The 19,409-nt window shown below is 46.2% G+C and overlaps 1 protein-coding gene across 2 annotated transcripts in view; it reads right to left on the bottom strand.

The window, feature by feature from the left end:
* LOC138761656 (collagen alpha-1(XVIII) chain-like) overlaps positions 1-19,409 on the bottom strand; it is a 290,964-nt gene that overhangs the window by 102,208 nt on the left and 169,347 nt on the right. For both annotated transcript variants that reach the window (XM_069934180.1, XM_069934179.1), the window contains 2 exons: positions 17,732-18,273; positions 6,266-6,343 (listed from right to left, as the gene is read on the bottom strand). In XM_069934180.1, coding sequence (XP_069790281.1) covers positions 6,266-6,343; positions 17,732-18,273 — 620 coding nt within the window. The remainder of the gene's footprint in view (positions 1-6,265; positions 6,344-17,731; positions 18,274-19,409) is intronic.

Here is a 19,409-nt window from a genome sequence, read left to right as displayed (position 1 = left end):
CTCCCTGGTGGTCCTAGTAGCCACCCTTTGAGCGTATATACCCAGGGTTGAAAATTCACATGTCATCCAAGGATGAAAGATTTGAAGCAGATAAGGAATTGCTGTAGGAACTCAGCAGGTCAAACTGCATCCATGGGTACAAGTTGTCCGTCAGCACTTTGGGTCTAAATGACTTATCAACTAAGATAGAAAAGGTGAAATTGCATATTAAATAGGGAAAGAAGGGGACAGGGATAAGATCCTCTTCCTCTTAAAAACTTAACATTTAGCAGAATATTGGACCATCTTCACCAGCTCAGCTTCAATAAGGACTGGCGTTCATGTATCGTAACCCTTGGCCTAACATAACTGGGGAGGGGGAGGGGGGTCACATCAATATTGATGCTGTGGGGTGAAGCAAGAAAGGTAACCAGGAAAGAAAAATGCAATAAATACAAGTTTGCTGATGTAGATGTGTCCAGTTTATCAATTTTACTGAAAGGTTGCAATGAAAAACACCAAACCAGTTGGGAAAGCTTTGTGGGCACAGTATCATCCAACTAGATGTTCACAGCTTGCTTCACACCTTAGTATGAGCAATTTGTCAATTGTGAGAACATGATTTGCCTTTAAGGGGAAAGATTTAAAAGGGACCTGAGAGGCACCTTCTTCACATAGAGGGTGGTGGCTGTGTGAAACAAGAGCAGACTGGTAGAGGCGAGGATAATTAGGGCGTTCAAAAGCCATTCTGACGGATACATGGTTCGGGAAAGATTAGTGAGATATGGGCAAATGGGACGAGATTATTGGCATAGACAAGCTGGATCGAAGGGCCTGTTTCCTGTTGTGGAACTTTCATTCCTCTGCAGCTGGAGAGCTTGGAGGCCATTTGGGTTGGTGGTGGCCTCAGAAAGGCCGCTGGTCCAAACCAAGAGCTTCTGCCATTCTGATGGATCGGGATTAATGAGAAGCTCTCCCCTTCCAACGCTTTCCTCCCCTTTTCCCCTCCCATCACCAGCTCCCATGGGATCCCAGTTCAACATTCCTCCTCCTTCCTCTGGCAACAACTAACTGATTTTCACTGCCACTCAAAAGCTACAATTCAAACACTCTCTGGAGCTTGAAAGCCTCTCCTTCAGTAAGTTGCTCTTTCTGGGAAATCTGGACAAATTAGCAAAGCTGGGGGTGAGGGAGGAAAAAGGACATGTGACACGGACGGCCCACCTTGCAGGTGAGAATGGGTGGGGAGTTCTGTGCTGATGTGTGAAAAACAGCCAGAACCACAATTAGGTATCACAGTGCATCCCTTGGGAGTCTGTTTGCAAGCACCCACTTCCTTGGAGTAGAATCAGCGCTGAAGCAGTGACGTAGTGAGCACAATGAACCTTGCTGAATGTGGCATTTAGAACAGACTGTTTAAACTTCTCATCAGGACTTCACAACATTATTGATTAATCATGTGCTGGACCAACATCATGCTTCTTGCTCCGTGGTTCCTGCCCAACAATACTTTCAGAGACATGGCTTGGTCTCGTGGATTTGGATGGTAGAAGGTGAGAGGGGAGGCCTCCATCATTAGGTTCAGCAATAATCACACAAGACCGTGTCAGAGTCATGTTGAGCGAGGGCACTATACTGGCACTGTATCAGGATGCAGTGCCATGCTCACTAATGTTAGGCCTAGAATGAAACCCTGGCATGGGTCAGAGGATGGAGCCCAACATTGCCCTGGGCATCACTAACCATGAACCCCAGGCCTGTACCAGGACCACGCTGGTGAAGGGCATTACGCAGGCATCATGTACCCCAGCGCTATACAAAAGCCACACTGGTGATGGACATTACACAGGCACCAAGTACCCAGCACAATACAAAAGCCACACTGGTGATGGACATTACACAGGCACCAAGTACCCAGCACAATACAAAAACCACACTGGTGATGGACATTACACAGGCACCACGTACCCCAGCGCTGTACAAGAGCCACTCTGGTGATGGACATTACACAGGCGCCACGTACCCCAGCGCTGTACAAAAGCAGGTACACAGGTACAACCTCAACTTTGTCCTGAATGGTTGATCCCCTTTTTCTAAGACTGTTACTCTCTTATTCTAGCTGGTGGAGGGTAACATCTACCTCATCAAATTTTCCACATTTCCATGAGATCACCTCTCATTCTTCTAAACTCTGGGGAGACAAGTCCAGTTCGCACATTCTGCCTTCACAGGAACTTATGTGGCATTCCCTCTATAACAGATGCATTCAGCCTAAGGTGTGGTGACTGAAATACAACGTTCTAATTCTATCATTGTACAAAACATCTCCGCTCTTTTTCAATCACTTCAAATATTACTGCTGTTGTTATAAGAGACTGCCGAGTCCTCATCTGGAATATTGTGTGACGTTTTGGTCGCCACAATGTAGAAAGGGGCAGGCCATGCCTCATGAACCCAAATGAATTTTTTGAGGAGACCACAAGAAAGATTGATGAAGGTAGGCGTGGTGTATACGGATCTTGTTAAGGCACTTGACAAAGCCTTCCGTGTTAGGCTAATCCAGAGATTCATGAGGCATGGGATCCTTGGAAACTTGGCTGCAAAGATTTGGAATTGGCTTGCCTTCAGAAATTCGGAATTGGCTTGCATTCTGCCTGGAGGATGGGGACTAGTGGAGTTCTGCAGGGATCTGTTCCAGGACCCCTGTTCTCTATGATCTTTATAAATGACTTTGATGAGAAAGTGGAAGGGTCGGTTAGTAAGTTTGCATTTGACATGAAGGTTTGAGATGCTCTGTAGAAGGTTGTCTTAGGTTGCAATAGGATATGGACAGGTCGCAGAGTTGTGCAGAGAAGTGGAAGATGGAGTTCAATCCACAAAGGTGTGAAGTAATGCACTTTAGAAGATCAAACTTGAAGTTGGAGTATAAAGTTGTAATGGCAGAATTCTTAATAGTGTGGAGGAACAGAGGGATCTTGGGGTCCAAGTCCATAGATCCCTCAAAGTTACTGTGCAAGTTGATAGGGTAGTTAAGATGGCATCTGGGATGCTGGCCTTCATTAGCCAGGGGGTTGAATTCCATAGCCATATAGATATTTGCAGGTCTAGAAAACTCTGTTCAGTTCGTTAGAGGAAGGATGTGGAAGCTTTAGATAGGGTACAGAGGTATTTACCATGATGCCACCTGGATTAGAAAGACATGCCTTATGAGGAAAGGTTGAGTGAGCCAGGGCTTTTCTCTTTGGGCTGGCAATGGCCAAAACCAGTGGAATCTGTTTAAGGTGAGTGGAGGAAAGTTTAAGGGAGATGTCAGAGGCCCTTTTTTTTTACAGAGAGTGGTGGGTGCCTTGAATACATTGCTGGCAGTGGTAGTGGAGGCTGGTACAATAGGAAATTTTAAAAGGCATATGGATGTAAGAAGATTAGAGGGTTATGGACTGTGAAAGAGGAAGGGTTAAACTGATCGAGGAGGTGGCACAATATAGTGAGCCAATGGACCTGCACTGTGCTGTAATTTTCCATGTTCTATGAAAGGACATGACTGCTCCACAGAGGGTAGATTCACTAGGGTGTTTCCCAGGATGGAGGTCCCAGTTATGAGGCAATTTGAAGGGTATAGACAGAGGAATCTGTGGTCATTGCTTCCCCAGAGAAGAGGTGTTTGTAACCCAAAGGATTTAGCATAAGGAGAAAGATGTTGAGAGGGGTATTAGGAAAATTTTTTTTCACCCAGAGGGCATTTGGAATTTGGAAGGCATGGCCAGAGGGAGTAGTGGAGGCAGAGTCTCACAGCATATTAGTGTTGAGGTGAGCACTTGTATTCAGCAGAAGGAGACTGCAGCCCAATGGTGATGAAAGGGATGCATACAGATGGGTACAATGATCAGTTGACAGATTTTTTCTGCCCTGTGTTACCCCATTGCCACATCCTTGCCCAGACTCCCCTGGGTTCCCAGGAACCTTTTCTCTGCCCTCCTCACACTACCCCCCCCCCCCCCCCCCCAGCTTTGCATCATCCACATGCTTTGATATGATTTATTGTCGATGATGCTTCTTAAGGCATGTCCTTGGAATAAGCAAAACAAAAAGCAAAGTAACAGAGCTAGGACTTTTCTCTTTGGAATGTTGAAGGATGAGAGGTGAGAATAGAGTAGGTAACAATATGAAAGGTTTAGATAGGGTGTTCAGCTGACACATTATTCCTGTGCAACAGTAGCAAATTCCAGAGGAGATCGGTTTTGAGATGAATGGAGGAAATTTTAGGGGAGATGTCAGAGTTAAGGTTTTTACACAGAGAGTGGTGGGTGGCTAGAATGCATTGCCAGGGAATGGTGGTGGAAAATGGTACAGTAGGGACATTCAAAAGTCACTTAGGTAAGCACATGGATGCAAGAAAAGGAGAGGGTTACGGGTGTTGAAGTAGGGAGAATTTAGATTATTTGAGGAGTAGGTTTACATAGCATCATCGGCACAACATTGTGAGCTGAAGGGTCTGTACTGTGTGGTAATGTTCTACGTGGAACATTGACAACTGATGATCCAGCACCGATTCACAGCCCCCCAACCCGAAATGCATCTGTTTATTCCTATCCTGTTTCCTCTTTGCTCGTCAATTCACAATCCAAGGCTCCATTACACCATTCCCTAATTTTGGTTAATAATCTCCTGTGTGACACCTCTGAATCCACTACATGCATGCCCCACTTTTTTTTTCTTATTGTCTAAGCTACAACCTCTTCCCACAGTTAAACAAGACTGCCCTTTCATGAAACCCTGTCAACCGCCCACTCATTTGCTAATGGATTCCAGCAGTTTCTCTGATCCTAATCTTAGGATGGCTGCTCTGCAGCTCCCCAATGTTTCCCTCCTTCAAGGGTGGGTTCTACTGCTAGTCCCTGGAACAATTCTTGAACCCGGGGAATTTTGGAAGTTGGCAGCCTATCTCCTCTTTATAGGTTAAAGTTCATCAGGTCCTGGGAATTTATCATCAGTCTCTAACTTCTTCTGCAGGATTAAGTCCTTTCTATTGACAATTCTTTCAGCTCCTCATTCACAAAATGTTGTTTATTGTTACATCCAAGAGATTTCCAGTGTAGAATTTCTCCTGCTTTAACCACGAACCTTTGTGCATCATTGCCTTGTCACATGGCAGTAGATGCTATCGTGTTTTGTTTTCCTGTCCACTAAACACATCCAGGCAAGGCAGCCAACATCATAAAGGACTCCCATCAGCCTGGTCACAACCTCTTCTCACTGCCACTTTCAGGCAGAAGGTAAAGATGCCTGAAGTTCAGCATCTCTCGGTTCAAGAGCAGTTTCTTTCCGAGGGCTATCAGGGTCCAGAACCTCCCCTTAATACCTTAATCATAAAACACTCCAACACCACAAAAAGGACTGCCTGCCAAGATGGAAGGCTGTTTCATTTTCTTGCACTAAGATCATTGGGAATATTTATTATCTATCTTTTGTATTTATTATCACTTTTTAATGTGTACTATTGGTTATTTTTTTATGAAGTATCTGTTTGACAGCAGCAGGTAAGAATTTTGATGCATTGGTACATTGTACAACATATATGACAATAAATTTATTATCATTATTGTTTTTACATTCCTTATTACCTTTATGACTAGACACAAATCGCTTACAGGGCAGGGGTAACAGTTTGGAGACAGTTTTTGCAGGACAACGCTATCATCAGAAATGTACCAGGTTTAACCGACAGCCAGGTATCACTCAGACAGGGCATGTGAATGCTACGAATAGATCAGACACAGTCAGAATCCAATATGATGTAGGCCAACATCACCCTTGCTGCTTTTAGCACAGCAGTAAAAAATCAGTCAGGCAGACACTTCCTCAACACTGCATCTGGAAAAGGGATGGAGCTGGGTTTCACATGAACAAATAAACTGCTGGGAGAGGTCAGAGGTGAAGGGATAGTCGACATTTCAGGTCGAGACCCTACATCAGGAATTAGATTCTCGAGGAGAGTCACAGTAAGAGAGGGAGGGGGGGTCGTGAAAGAGGCCAGTGCTAGGTGAAGGGACATGATCAACAGGTGGGTAAGATGCAGAGGAGAACGTTAAGACAGGGCTGGTGGGTGATGGGTGGAGAAAGGTGGTGGAGGGAAACGACACTCGCATTGGTGCTGTCAGTGCTGGGTATAGAGGGTCACACTCTCCATCTTATTGCGTGCTATAGTACAATTTAAGTGTGAAAATTTCCATCGTTCCTACAGCTCTCCAAAGGGGAAGGCAGAGGGAAAGATGGGCGCAACATTTACCTGTTCATCATCGTCGTCTTCACAATAAAACTCTGCTGCCCGAGGATCTCCTTTTATCTTCAGGTCTTCGATTAAACCCTGGAGCAAAGTGAAACACCATCAATGAGATGATCCATCAGTCCTTTTGTAACATTCAGTAGCACTCACAGTTCCATACACCCTCACCACATGTCACACACTCAACTAGTCATACAGTACACCCTCACTCCATCATATGGTACACCCTCACGCCGTCACACGATACACCCTCATCCTGTCACACGATACACCCTCACCTTCACTCCCATCACACGGTACACCCTCACCCCATCACACGGTACACCCTCACCCTCATCCCCGTCACACAATACACCCTCAGCCCCGTCACACAGTACACCCTCACCCCAAACCCCATTCCCTGTCCCCTGTCGCACCCTCACCCTCCCATCACACCGTCGCCCAACTCCCTGGCCCATGGGACTGGATGTCTCTAACCCAGTTTTCAGTTGATAATGTGAACACATCGTTCCCATTCCTTCCTCAATGTTGAAAATCTGACATGGCCTCCTTTTATTTATAGCCCTGAGAAAAGAGATCCTTGCCAAAATATTCAGCCCTCAGCAAGGCTGGATGCAGGAAATGTTCACGTCTCTGCAACATGCTCCATCTCCAAAGTCCCGATCACAACAGAGCCAGTGCGACTCCCATCCCTGCATCTTTCTTGTGTTTATGACACTGGTAAAGTCTCAAAAGGTTTGGGGCAATGGGAGCATCATCGCTTATTAACTGCTTCATCATCCACGGTCTCCATGACGGTGGACTCTTGACACCGCTCCCTCAATGATCTCCACCCGTATGCTTGCAATCGACTCATTGCTACCGTTGCAATTGTCCCTTCCCCCAAACCAGGTGACAAGCTCTCCCTGCCTTCTGACCAATCCTCGCTGCTCCGGTCCTCTCCTGGGGATCTCCCGGGAAATCACCTTTGCAACACCTGCAATCCCTGTGTTACAGCAGAGTCCAGCCCCTGACAACTGACCCGAAGCTAACTTCTCCTTTAGACAGCATGATTCATTTTCTTCTCCAGCAATCAATCCTGTATATCTCTCTACACACACACTTGCTCCAATTCTTTCATGCCAGTCCACAGCACTACCCATAATTAAAGTCATGGAACATATACTATCTATCATAATGATTTACCATGAAACATTTATTATTTTCATTCCTAGTCTGGGAAATGCTTTGAAGCATCTGGGAGTAATCCCTTTACTTATTTCCAACTCCCACCGTTTCTTTCCTCCTCTCATTAGTTTGCAGACCTTCCTCTGTTTCTTGCTACAGCATACTTGACGTAAGTGTGACCCAAGTCGGGTATTTCTTGGATAATTTCTGCTGCGTAGATTGGGAAGCCAGATTTATGTCTCCATGCTATTTGTTTAGCACTTTGTCCCAATTTTAGTGCAACATTATTTTCTCAATGTTTGTTTTTCAAGCCCATCTTGTGTTGAATCCTTGGAGTTGATGTAGCCTTTCCATTCATATGAGGCGGGGGAAGGCTATTCTGCCTACGTGTTTCTCACTGTATCTGGTGCTCTCGATGCCTCCTTTACACCCAGGAGATTGGAAGCAGAGTGGGAGATTGCTTCGTTGAGCTCGTTCGCTCTGTCTGCTGCAAGAGGAAAGGCCTCGCAGTGGCCAAGCACATCAATTCCACCCACCAAAGCTACACTGACATGTCTGTCCATGCATTCCCATACAAGGCCATCCGCAAATTGGAAGAACCCCACCTTGTATTCCGCCTGGGCACTCTCCAACCAGATGGCATTATCATCAACCTCCATCTTCTGTTCAATCTTCCTTATGCAATACACAAATGTGCTGGAGAAACTCAGCACATGACACAGCACAGAAGTAAAGGGTAACTAACACTTCAGGTCTGGGCCTTTCGTCAGGTACAAGAAGAAAACAGGCAGTAACCTGGCTAAAAAGGTGGGGGGAGGAAAGGGCAGCAGAAGAGCACAGGTTATCAGGTTAGAAGTGGATGCGGGTGGGAGGGCAGAAGAGCTGAGAAGTGATGGGCAGAGGGTAGTTCTTTGAAAGGGGAGGGGAACTGGTGGAAAGGAGACAGCGGGATATAGAAAGGTAAAGCCAGAGGAAGATTGAACAGAAAATGGAGGTTGATGATAATGGCACCTGGTTGGAGAGGGCCCAGACGGAATACATGGTGGGGTTCTTCCAATTTGCAGATGGCTTTGGTTTGGACAGACATGTCAGTGTAGCTTTGGTGGGTGGAATTGATGTACTTGGCCTCTGCGAGGCCTTTCCTCTTGCAGCAGACAGAGCGAATGAGCTCAACGAAGCAATCTTCCACTCTGCTTCCAATCTCCTGGGTGTAGAGGAGGCATTGGGAGCACCAGATACAGTGAGAAACACATAGGCAGAATAGCCTTCCCCCGCATCATATCAATGGAAAGGCTACATCAACTCCAAGGATTCAACACAAGATGGGCCTGAAAAACAATCATTGAGAAAATAATGTTGCACTAAAATTGGGACAAAGAGGAGGCATCGGGAGCACCAGATACAGTGAGTGACCCCTCCAGATTCACGTGAAGTGTGGAAAGGACTGTCTGGTCCCACGAATGGTGGTGAAAGAAGAGGTGTAGGTGCCCTTCTATTCTTATTTCCTTACATCATTGCAACATCTCTTCCCCTGCACATCCCCATTAACTCCACTTAGATTAACTCAGCAGAGATGGACCAGTCAACCATCTGCTTTCTGGTATGTAGGAGGAAACCAGAGAACCCGGTGGTGGAGGGCCACCAGGTCACAGAGAGAAGGATCAAACTCTATGCAGCCAGGGCTGGGATTGAACCATGGACCCAGTACATCAGGCACCCATTAACATCCTCCAGCCAAGAAACATGCAAGTGGCATCATTCAGTGACACAGTCGTCATGTGGATGGATTGAATGTTCCCATGTCAACAGTAAGGTCAGCCACTGCACAGAGGAGAAGGGGTGAGGGATATCACTGAATGGGAGGTGACCCAATATGATGGTACATTGATGTGATGCATCATCAATGTTTAAGGGGAATTTGACTCCATTTAAAATGCAAATTGGCACCTAGATGTCAGAAGTAAACAAGAGCTGACTTTTAAAATAATTAAGAAACCCCCCACAATTGAGCTGTTTATTGTCACATGCACTGATAAAAAGTAAGAAGCTTTAATTTGCATCCTACCTAGGCAGGTCATCCCAGACTTAATGACAGAATATAATGCTGGAGGTACTCAGCAGGTCAGGCAGCGACCATGGGTGGAAACAGCCAGTCGACATTTCAGGTCGGGACCCATTATTGAGTCTCGATAAAAATTCGTGCCCCAAAGCGATGACTGGCCATTCCTATCAATGGATGCTGCATCCCACACTGAGTCCTTCCAGCATCTGCAGGTTTTGTGGTCTTCCATATTAAGTACAGCAGATAGTGCGATAATAAAGCACAATGTAGGGTGTGGTGTTGCCATGTCAAAAAATGTCAGATATTACGTTACACAATTAAAACATTGCAAGGGCACTATCTTCTACCAGTGAGAACTTTACGTCTTTGATACTTGTCTGCAAAACGCATTTCAATGGAAGCGTTTGAGATTTATTTTTGCGCTACAATCAATCATGGTATCCCAACTCCTACACTACACCCGAGAGGTCATGGCCACTGTTCCAGAAGTCCAGACTCTGGAATGGATGTTCCCTCTCTCCTGTCATATTGTCCCTTGTCCAGGCATCACATTCCCCTCTCTTGCCTACAGACAGCTCTCCGACCATCGATTCTCCAAATGAAATCACTCTTTCAAACACAAGCACAAGGGCTCGCTCTGCGGAACAGCTGCTTTAGACGTGGTCAAGTACAATTTTCTGTTTTAGTAGGTTTGTATACAACGATGAAGTTTGTGGCTGTCGATTGAGGAAGACCCATTCAACTATAAGGGCAAGGAGTTTGACGGTTCAGAGAAGAAACTCCACTTGGCATTGACAAGTGAAGCTTAGAGTCCCTGCTGTTTTACATCACTCTGTGCCCTCTTGCAGCTGGAACCAGATCTCCTTCCCCATCTGTCGTCCCGTGAGCTTCTTCTCACCGTAAATGTGAGGGAACTGCATTACTTGACCCACTCTTCACTGCTGGGTTTACATTTTAATGCTCTCCGCTGCAGGGAAGCAGAGAACCGTCCTGTTGGAAGCTCAGCGGCAGTGATTGGCTGAAGTCACAGGCTCGGATTGGGTAGGGGGTTCAGAAGAAAGATCCTTAAGAGGGAGAACGAGAAGGAGAAATAATTCCATTGCATGGTGTTCTGTTCACCAAATGATTTGAATTGATAAAATTGTTGTGCACTGAGGTACAGTGAAAAGCTTTGTTTTGCGTGCTTTCCAGGCAAGTCAATTCATTCAGCAGGAAGTGCAATAGTAGGAAATAAATAAAAAGCAGAGTTGGGAGAAGTGCTACAGGAAGTCATGTCCTGCAGGGTATAGTGTAAAGTGGTGAAAAGCAGTACAAAGGCATCATCGTTCACCAACGAGAGGATATCATAACCATATAACTGTTTATGGCATGGAAACAGGCCATTTTGGCCCTTCAAGTCTACGCCACGTACAATGAGACAACACTGGAAATCCAACACAGCTCTTCCAGCACACAAAGGAGAAATGTTAGTTCATGCTTCAGCGCTGCCAATGACCTGCATTTACTGGTGCCTGAACTGGAAGAAGGTGCACTGTAGGGGCCGACAGAACTTTGGAAGTCAGCAGAGATCTCCTGGAGTGCTTTACAAAAATGTGGAAAGGGTTCCTGGTCTGAAGACAGCATTGCTTGTGATGGGGATCAAGAAAATCGGGTATGAGTGATGGGCCTAAGTTAGGGTGCAGGAGACTCCGAGAGAGGGGTTCGGTAGACCCAAATTGAAGGGCTCAGGACACCCTGAGTGGGGGGAGCAGGAAACTGAGAGAGAGGAATGGGAGACTCTGAGTGAGGGGAGAGGGAGATCCTGAGTTAGGGGACCTGGAGACCTCGAGTGAGGTGATTGGCAGACTCAAGTGAGGGGGTTCAGGAGATCGAGTGAGGGAATCAGAAGACCCCTGTGAGAGGATTGGGATACCCTGAGTGAGGGGTTTGGGAGACCCTGAGTGAGGGGAACAGGAGATCCTGAGTGAGGAGATTGGGAGATGAGTGAGGGGAGCAGGAGACCCAGAGTGAGGGGAGCAGGAGACCCCATGAGAAGATCAGAACCCCAAGTGTGAGGATTGGGAGACCCTGAGTGAGGGGAGCGGGAGACCCTGTGAGGGGTTCGGAAGACCCCGAGTGATGGGAATGAGAGATTTGAATGTAAAGGAAGAGGTGAGACCCAGGAAGAATTGGAACAGAAGATGAAATGTTTAAATGTGAGGCATTGCTGGATTCAATCCTGGCAACCACGACTCATTATGTGTAGGGAAGGGTGATTCAGTCCTATGGGTTAGGGTCACTATTCTTGGATTGAATTTGCAAGGATTTCCATCCCTTGCCTGACAGGCCTCACTGAATGGGGATTGGCCTCAATCCCTGATGGCTCCAGTGGGGAACCTCAGCTTCTACCACTTGGGATAAGCTGGATATTTTCCCCTCGATGTATTCCCATGACTGACCACCACCAAACCTTGACACCCATCTCCAGAAATAGGGCAGTGGCAGGAAGATGGGTGGGGGTGGGTGATGGGGAAATTTACCTGTATTAATGCCTACTGAACATCTTACGGGACATGTTGAATATAGACTGGGAATTTATATAGGTCCTGAGGAAACTTGATCAGTTCATGTTACATTGCGTATTTTAAAGAGAGGGAAGCAGTGACGGATTAACCATTAGGCTGAGTAGGCTTAAGCCTAGGGGCCCAGAAGGGAAGGGGGGCCAGCAGGAGTGGGGACCTCGGGCTCCCGGTAGGGACAGGGACCTCAGGCTCCCGGGCAGTAGCGGGGACTTCGGGCTTCTGGTCAGGAGCGGGGACCTCGGGCTCCCGGCAGGAGCGTGGACCTTTGGAGACCACTAATATGTTATTTAATGTAACTTAATGTTCATTTTATTCTATTCAACAAAGTGTGGGGCAGGGGGGCAAGGTCATGGGGAGCCTTACTAAAGCTTAGTCTAGGGGCCTGGGTGGTAGTAAACCCACCACTGGAGGGAAACCTGTTATGAAAACAGAGTCCCAGATAACTGCAAAAAGGATGGCATTAAACAAGATAGTCTGCAGATCCTGGGGTTGAGTGCAATTCATAACCATGCTGGGGAAGCTCAGCAGGTGACACAGCACCCATAGAAAGTAAAGGGTAACCAACAGTTACCTGGGCTCTTTGTCAGGTTTAAGAAGAGTTGCAAGTTCTAGTCAAGATGTGTGTAGTATCCACAGGAAACAATGAGAATCTGAGCATTGTGAGTCTGGGGTAGGCAGACATGCACCCAGAACCACTCACCACATTCTTTCCCTGTTGTATAAAGCAATGAAGGGGTGAATGAGTCAGAGAGTGTTGCATTTATCTGCAGTAGAGACAGGGTTCATAAACTGAGATGAAGTCAATGTCCGAAACCCTACATACTCTTTAAAAAGTCCCACCTGCCAACAGTGGAATGGGTGGAATGAGAATAAGACTTCTATCCCAACCTTTACCCTCTTTTGAATGCAGTACACTGATTAGCCAAAGGCAGTGAAAGTAAATTTACTTCCATCATGTTTACTTATTTAAGCCCCACCTTCATAAGGAACAAACAGTGAGCGATCAAACCTCTGTGTTTTATCAGTTCAATGGCAAACATAAAAATAACATGTTAAAGATCTAAGGGCTAACATCATGTGACCCACAAGATTGACAACACTTCACTTGTGAACCTGCAGGGGTCATCTACTGCATCTGGTGCTCTCATTGTGATCTCCTCTACATCGGAGAGATTGGGATGTAGAGTGGGAGAGCATTTGATTGAACACCTTTGCTCTGTCTAATGCAATAATGGAACTCCCAGCGGCTGACCATTTTAATTCCACACACCATTCTCATGCCGACATGTCTATCCATGCCACCAGGCACTGCCAAACCAAGGCTTCCTGCAAATTGGACACCAGATGGTATTAACATCAATTTCTCCAGTTTCCATTAAACTCCTCTCCCAAATCTCTCTCTTTCCTCCAACTCACCAACCCCTTCCCTTCCCCTCCATTCAGAAAGCTACTCCCCCCCATCCCCTCAGCTGTTTTTCTCTTCTACCCTCTCACCCAAATCCAACTATGTCCTCTTACTTGTTAGCCTGCAATCCTCCCACTACCCCTTTCTCTCTCTCCCCCCAACTTTTTAACTTTTTGCTTATCCCCTAAATTTAGACATTCAGAATGGTAACAGGCCCTTCTGGCCCATGAGCCCATGCCTCCCAAATACTCCAATTAACCTACAACCCCGTACATTTTGAAAGGTGGGAGGAAACTGGAACACCTGGAGGAAACCCACACAGGCACGGGGAAAACATACAAACTCCTTAGAGACAGCGCCAGAATGGAACCTGGGTTGGTGGCGCTGTAATAGCATCACGCTATCCACTACACTAGCCTTGATGAAGGCCTCAGGCCTGAATTGTTGGTTACCCTTTGAATCCCAGTACAGACACTGCATGACTTGCTGAGTTTCCTCAGCATGTTTGTGTATTGCACATTGACAATGAATCATTTATTTTTCTTCTTTAGTAGTGAAGCTTGTTTTGATTTCCCATGAATTGGTGATCTACGGATTGGATGGTTCTGCTGGAGAGACACAGCTGGTGCCTCATGGTGTGGGAGACTCGGGTTCGATCTCCACCTCTGGTTCTCTCTGTGTGGACTCTGCACCTTCTCCCAAGGGTGCTCTGCTTTCTCCTAAAGGTGCATCAGTTGTTCTAGGTCTGTAAATTAGGGGTAGAATCAGGAGAGCACAGTTGATCAGAATGTGGGGAGAATTCAATGCAGTGGTTAAGGGTTGACATGAACTCATTGGGCTGAAGGGCCTGTTACCTTGCCATATTACTCTCTGACTATAAAAGGAGGGGCATCTTCCATCCATCCACCTTCTCAGTGGCTTCTATGACAGACACACACTTGAACCTGTAGCTACAAGATTATAAGATAATGGAGCAGGAGTAGGCCATCATGAGTTGATCCATTCTCCCACTCAGCACTACTCCCTTGCCTTCTCCCCATAATCCTTGATATTCTGTCCATTCAGATACCTGTCAATCTCTGCCTTAAATACACCCAACATATGTACTGCAGAGCAATTGTTCTGCTGAGTTACATGGTATATTCCTCTACAAATAAGCTCACACCCTTGCCAATAAATACTCTACGACAGATGTATCTATCACCTTGCTGTTGAGTCCATGCACTTCAAATGTGCACAATTGATTCTTGAGTGCTTTAGAACATTCTTCTGTCATGAAAGCTGCAAGTTAAATATCTTTCTGCAATGTGTTAATTGGTGGGCATTTCTAAACAGAAGAGCATTTTTTCACCAGCTACTTATCTGAGAAAATATCGCTGTCAAACATTCTTTGCTGGAATCTTCACTCTGCTCCAGCATGCAAAAAACAAAGGTCCTCCTGTCAGCAGTAACTTGAGCTGTTCCACAGTGAGTTTCGTCACAGCCCAAATGACCCGCCAAAGGAAGACATCTGTAGTTTGGTTCATCCGTGAAGTGAAGAAATATGCTGACTAGGACCACATTACAGCCTGATCATTACATGGTCTCCAGAGTGCCGTGAGCTAACTGCAACCCATTCGAGTCGGTCTTATTTTGGGTTCTTTAATGTAGAATAAAAGGAGCTCTTGTCTCTGGAAAAGGGGTGGCCTCATCATGAGGTTACTGAGCTGTGGGGAAGAGGCACAGCGGGATACCTGGTGGAGTCGCTGCCTTGCGGCACCTGGGGATGTCCGCTGCTACCTGTGTGGAGTCTGCACACTCTCTCTGCGACCCAGCAGTGTTTCTTCCCGCACCCCAAAGAGGTATGGGTGGATTGGGTAAATGGCCTCTGTAAATTGCCCCTTCCCCATTCACGCGCAGTTGAGTGGTAGAATCCCGAGGGAGCTGATGGAGATGTGAGGAGCATAAAATGAGATTGGTGTAAATGGGTAGTAGATGGTAAGCATGAACTCGGTGGGCCAAAGGGCCTGTTCTCTGCTGCATCTCTCCATGTGGAAAATCCTACTGCAGTTTCAGTGTGGAAAATATATCAGCATTAAATTCCACTGGGCCATTCACAAGGGACCAGTTTCCCCAGAGACTGTTGAGTGGATGATACCTCCCAGCGTGTGCACTGATGACCGTGAAAAGCCTCTTTGCCTTCAATTGGAATTCTCAAACATTGCGGGATGCATATCAGTTAACAAACTCAAACACAAGCTGCTGGTCGAGCAAAAAAATGCTTCTCACGTTTCTCTTATCCCATTAGTTTAGTCTAGCCTGGTGGGCATGTCCCACTGCCTCACTACAGACAACTTCACAACTGAGTGTGTTGAATTTTTATTAACTGGGTCCACAGAATTTCATTGCTTAGCTGCAGCTCCTTTGGCACTTACATTGTGTGTTAATCTCAGATTTTCTTTTCCAAATGAACCCGAGTTTATCACACTCCTGGTAGATTATCCAGGAGTTTGCTGCGCTGGTACAAGGGGTGTGTATTCCATCAGGCATGGAATGATGAGGGTCGAGTTTGGAATGGACCTGTAGGCTGAGTACCAACGATGCTCAGTACTGTGAAGATGACTCTGTTTGAACCTCAAACGTGTCTTTGGGAGGCGGGAGGAAACGAGAGCTCCTGGGGTGGGGGCGAGACCCTCGCAAACTCCACATGGACAACACCCGAGCTTGGGATCGAACTCCGCATCTCTGGACCTGTGAGGCAGCGGGTCAACCTGCGCCGCACGTTGAATGTGGGAGGCTCAGCAAGCCTGCTCTTTTGCTCTTCCCCAACACCACAAAAGGACTGCCTGCACTATTGCAAATGACATTTTTTGCACTAAATTTTTATGTGAATATTTATGATGTATCTATCTTTATGTATTTATAGTCTCTTTTAATTTAATTCAATAAGTTTACAATCATAGTTTTTCTTTACATACCTGCTTGGCTGCAGCAACTAAGAAAGTTGGTGCGTATACACAGTGGTGCAACATGTACGACAATAAACTCATGATTGTTATTATCAAACTTCCCATTCCATGAGAGTAACTAATTTGGTCTCACCCAATCAGAGATATTTCCTTTGTTCCACACATCCCTTTGCCACCTTCTCTGCTACTGAAAATGAACATGGAGTCATGGTGCCACCCAGCTTCAGCCCAACATGTCCACACAGACCAAAATGTCCCATCCACATAAGTCCCACAGCGCTTGCATTTGCCCCGTTTTCCTCCAAACCCATCCTACCCTTGTATCTATCCATCTAATTTTTTCTTAAACGTTGCAATAGTACTTGCCTCAACCTCCTCCTCTGGCAGCCCGTTCCATTCACCCACATTCTTGGTGTAAAAAATGTACCTCCTCAGTTTCCTGTTAAATCTCTCTCCCCTCACCTTAAACCTATGTCCGCGCTCTGGGCAAAAGACAATTTGCGTTCACTCCATCTATTCCTCTTATGATGTTGTGCCCTTCATCTTCCTGTGCACCAAGGAATAAGGCTCTAGTTTGCTCAACCTCTCCTACCAAATCCTGGCAACGTCCTCGTAAATCTCTTCAGCACCTTCTCCAGCTGGAGTACCACAGTGGCTAAAATGAACATAATACTCCAAATGGGGCCTCACCAACTGCAACACGACCTTCAAACTTCTATAGAAGTAAAGCCACAATGCTGGAGAAACTCAGCAGGTCAAACTGTGTCCTTCATGTAACAAAGATAAAGATACAGAATCAATGTTTCAGAGGCCCAAAATGTCTTTGTAGTATAAAAGACACTATTTGACCTGCTGAGTTTCTCCAGCATTGTTCTGCAGATGTTCATGTTTTACTCTTAACTTCTATACTCAATACTCTGACTGACGAAGGCCAATGTGCCAAAAGCCTTTGTGACCATCCTACCTATGACACAACTTTCAAGGTACTAGGCACTTATTCTCCTCGATTCCTTTGCTCTACAACTCTGCCTAGATCCCTTCTATTCGCTGTGTAGGTCCTACCCACACTAGACCTCCCAAATTGCAATGCCTCACACTTGTCTGCATTACATTACATCAACTATTCCTCTGCCCACCTGATTAAGATCTTATGGCAACCTGTTTACTTTCTTTCTTTTCATCTCTCTCTCCACAGACACTGCCTGCTCTGATGAGTGTTTCTGGAATTTCCTGTGTTCCACTTCCTCATTTCCAACCTCCCCGCTCCATGCCCTATCACCTCTGCCACACCACATGCACTACTCTGATGCAGCAATGAACTCTTACCGTGAACTTATTGGGATCAGCGCCACCGGCTAAGGCAACGAAGACGCCGGAGGAGACATCGATCTCCATTTCGTCCGGGGACCTCTCAAACCGGGCGCGGCTGTGCACCCTGCAGTCCAGGTAGAGGACAACCAGGTCATCTTCCACGCTGATGGCCAACTTTGTCCATTTGTTGGTCAGCTGCTCCACCCAGAACCCAGCAGCCTCATTGGACTGCTGAGACCCAGGTTCGGTGTAATAGAAAATGATCCTCTGGACCCCATTCTGGACCTCCGAGAGCTTCACCCCTACATAGATGATGGTCTGCTTGGCATCTGTGATGGCAAAGAGGACGCCACTCTTCGTGGATGTCGGCTTGACTGTGAAGAGGAGCGAGAAGTCGCGGAAGAAGGGGTTTTTGAAGTGGGCTCTGGCTTGCTGGCCGGTGTTCACGTTGGAGCCAAAACTATAGGCTGGGTTCTGGTCGGAATCATACACTACTGTTATCTGTCGAGGAGGAGGGTCCCCGATCAGTTGGAGTAGAGTCACAGAGTGGTCGTCATCTATAGAGGAGTGAAAGGAGAAAAGGAGGGGGGTTTAATCGTCAAGGGATACCAAACCACTCAAGGAGCCGTCTTTTTCCCACCATCTCTCTCCCTTCCTCACTCAAACCTGTTTGAATCCTGACTCAAGTAAGTACCAGGGAGGTGGTTGCAGGCCAGCGAAGTCTCTTCCTGTGGACACGCACCCTCTCGTGCACTTTCCATTGGAGGCTCCTGGGCAGTGAGGAGCAGCCTCAAGCAACAACTTCCTTTACATGAACCTTGGGACATGGGAAACTGACACACCAACATACACTCCCCCCCCCCCCCCCCCCACACACACACACACACACACACACACACATGTACATACACAAATATGTACACCTCTGCATAAACACACCCACACACATGCATATCCACATCTATACACAAAGATAAATGCACAAACATGTGCTCACACCTGCAATTGAACACTAACACGCATGCACCCACACATATCCACACTTAACCACACACAGCTGCCTTTCTCACTCCCACTACTTCATCAGTCTAGCACTCAGAATTCATCATTGAACATAAACATGAATGATTCAGATCCTCAAATGTTTAAAAGATTTTTATAATTCAAGTGATCAACATCTAAATAGTCTCTGAAGTTGGAAAGTCTGATTTTCTCAGATAATCCAAACCCATCAGTACTTCATTAGATTTTGCATCACAGTAATATTAAGATCCAGTTACAGGCTCATGGCTTTGAAGAAGGGGTTCTGTGTTTACACATATTAAAGACTATTTGAAAAATACAGAAAACTAAAGCTCTTAACAATAATCCCTTCACCAGCAACAACTGGACAACTGAAATGTAATTTTAGAGTCTCAGCTACTGATGAGATCCAAGTTCATGTCACAAGATCGCTAATGTAAGATGTTTTCTGTAAGCAATGTCATTAACTCTTCAGTGGCAGGATGAGATTGCAGAAGGCAAGTTCAGGACTCTTTCAGAAGTAATCCTGAACATTATTCGAATTACTTGGAGCTTTAAAAAGATGTCTCTGTTCGTTTCTCTCACAGGGCATAACGAACAGAGGGGATGAAAGCAGCTACATGTGCTCAGGTTAATCCCACTTCAACCTGGATACAGATGGGTGCTGCAA

This window comes from Narcine bancroftii, chromosome 4 (genome assembly GCF_036971445.1).
Source record: "Narcine bancroftii isolate sNarBan1 chromosome 4, sNarBan1.hap1, whole genome shotgun sequence".
NCBI classification, from domain to species: domain Eukaryota; kingdom Metazoa; phylum Chordata; class Chondrichthyes; order Torpediniformes; family Narcinidae; genus Narcine; species Narcine bancroftii.
This window is presented reverse-complemented; position numbering and strand designations above follow the sequence as displayed.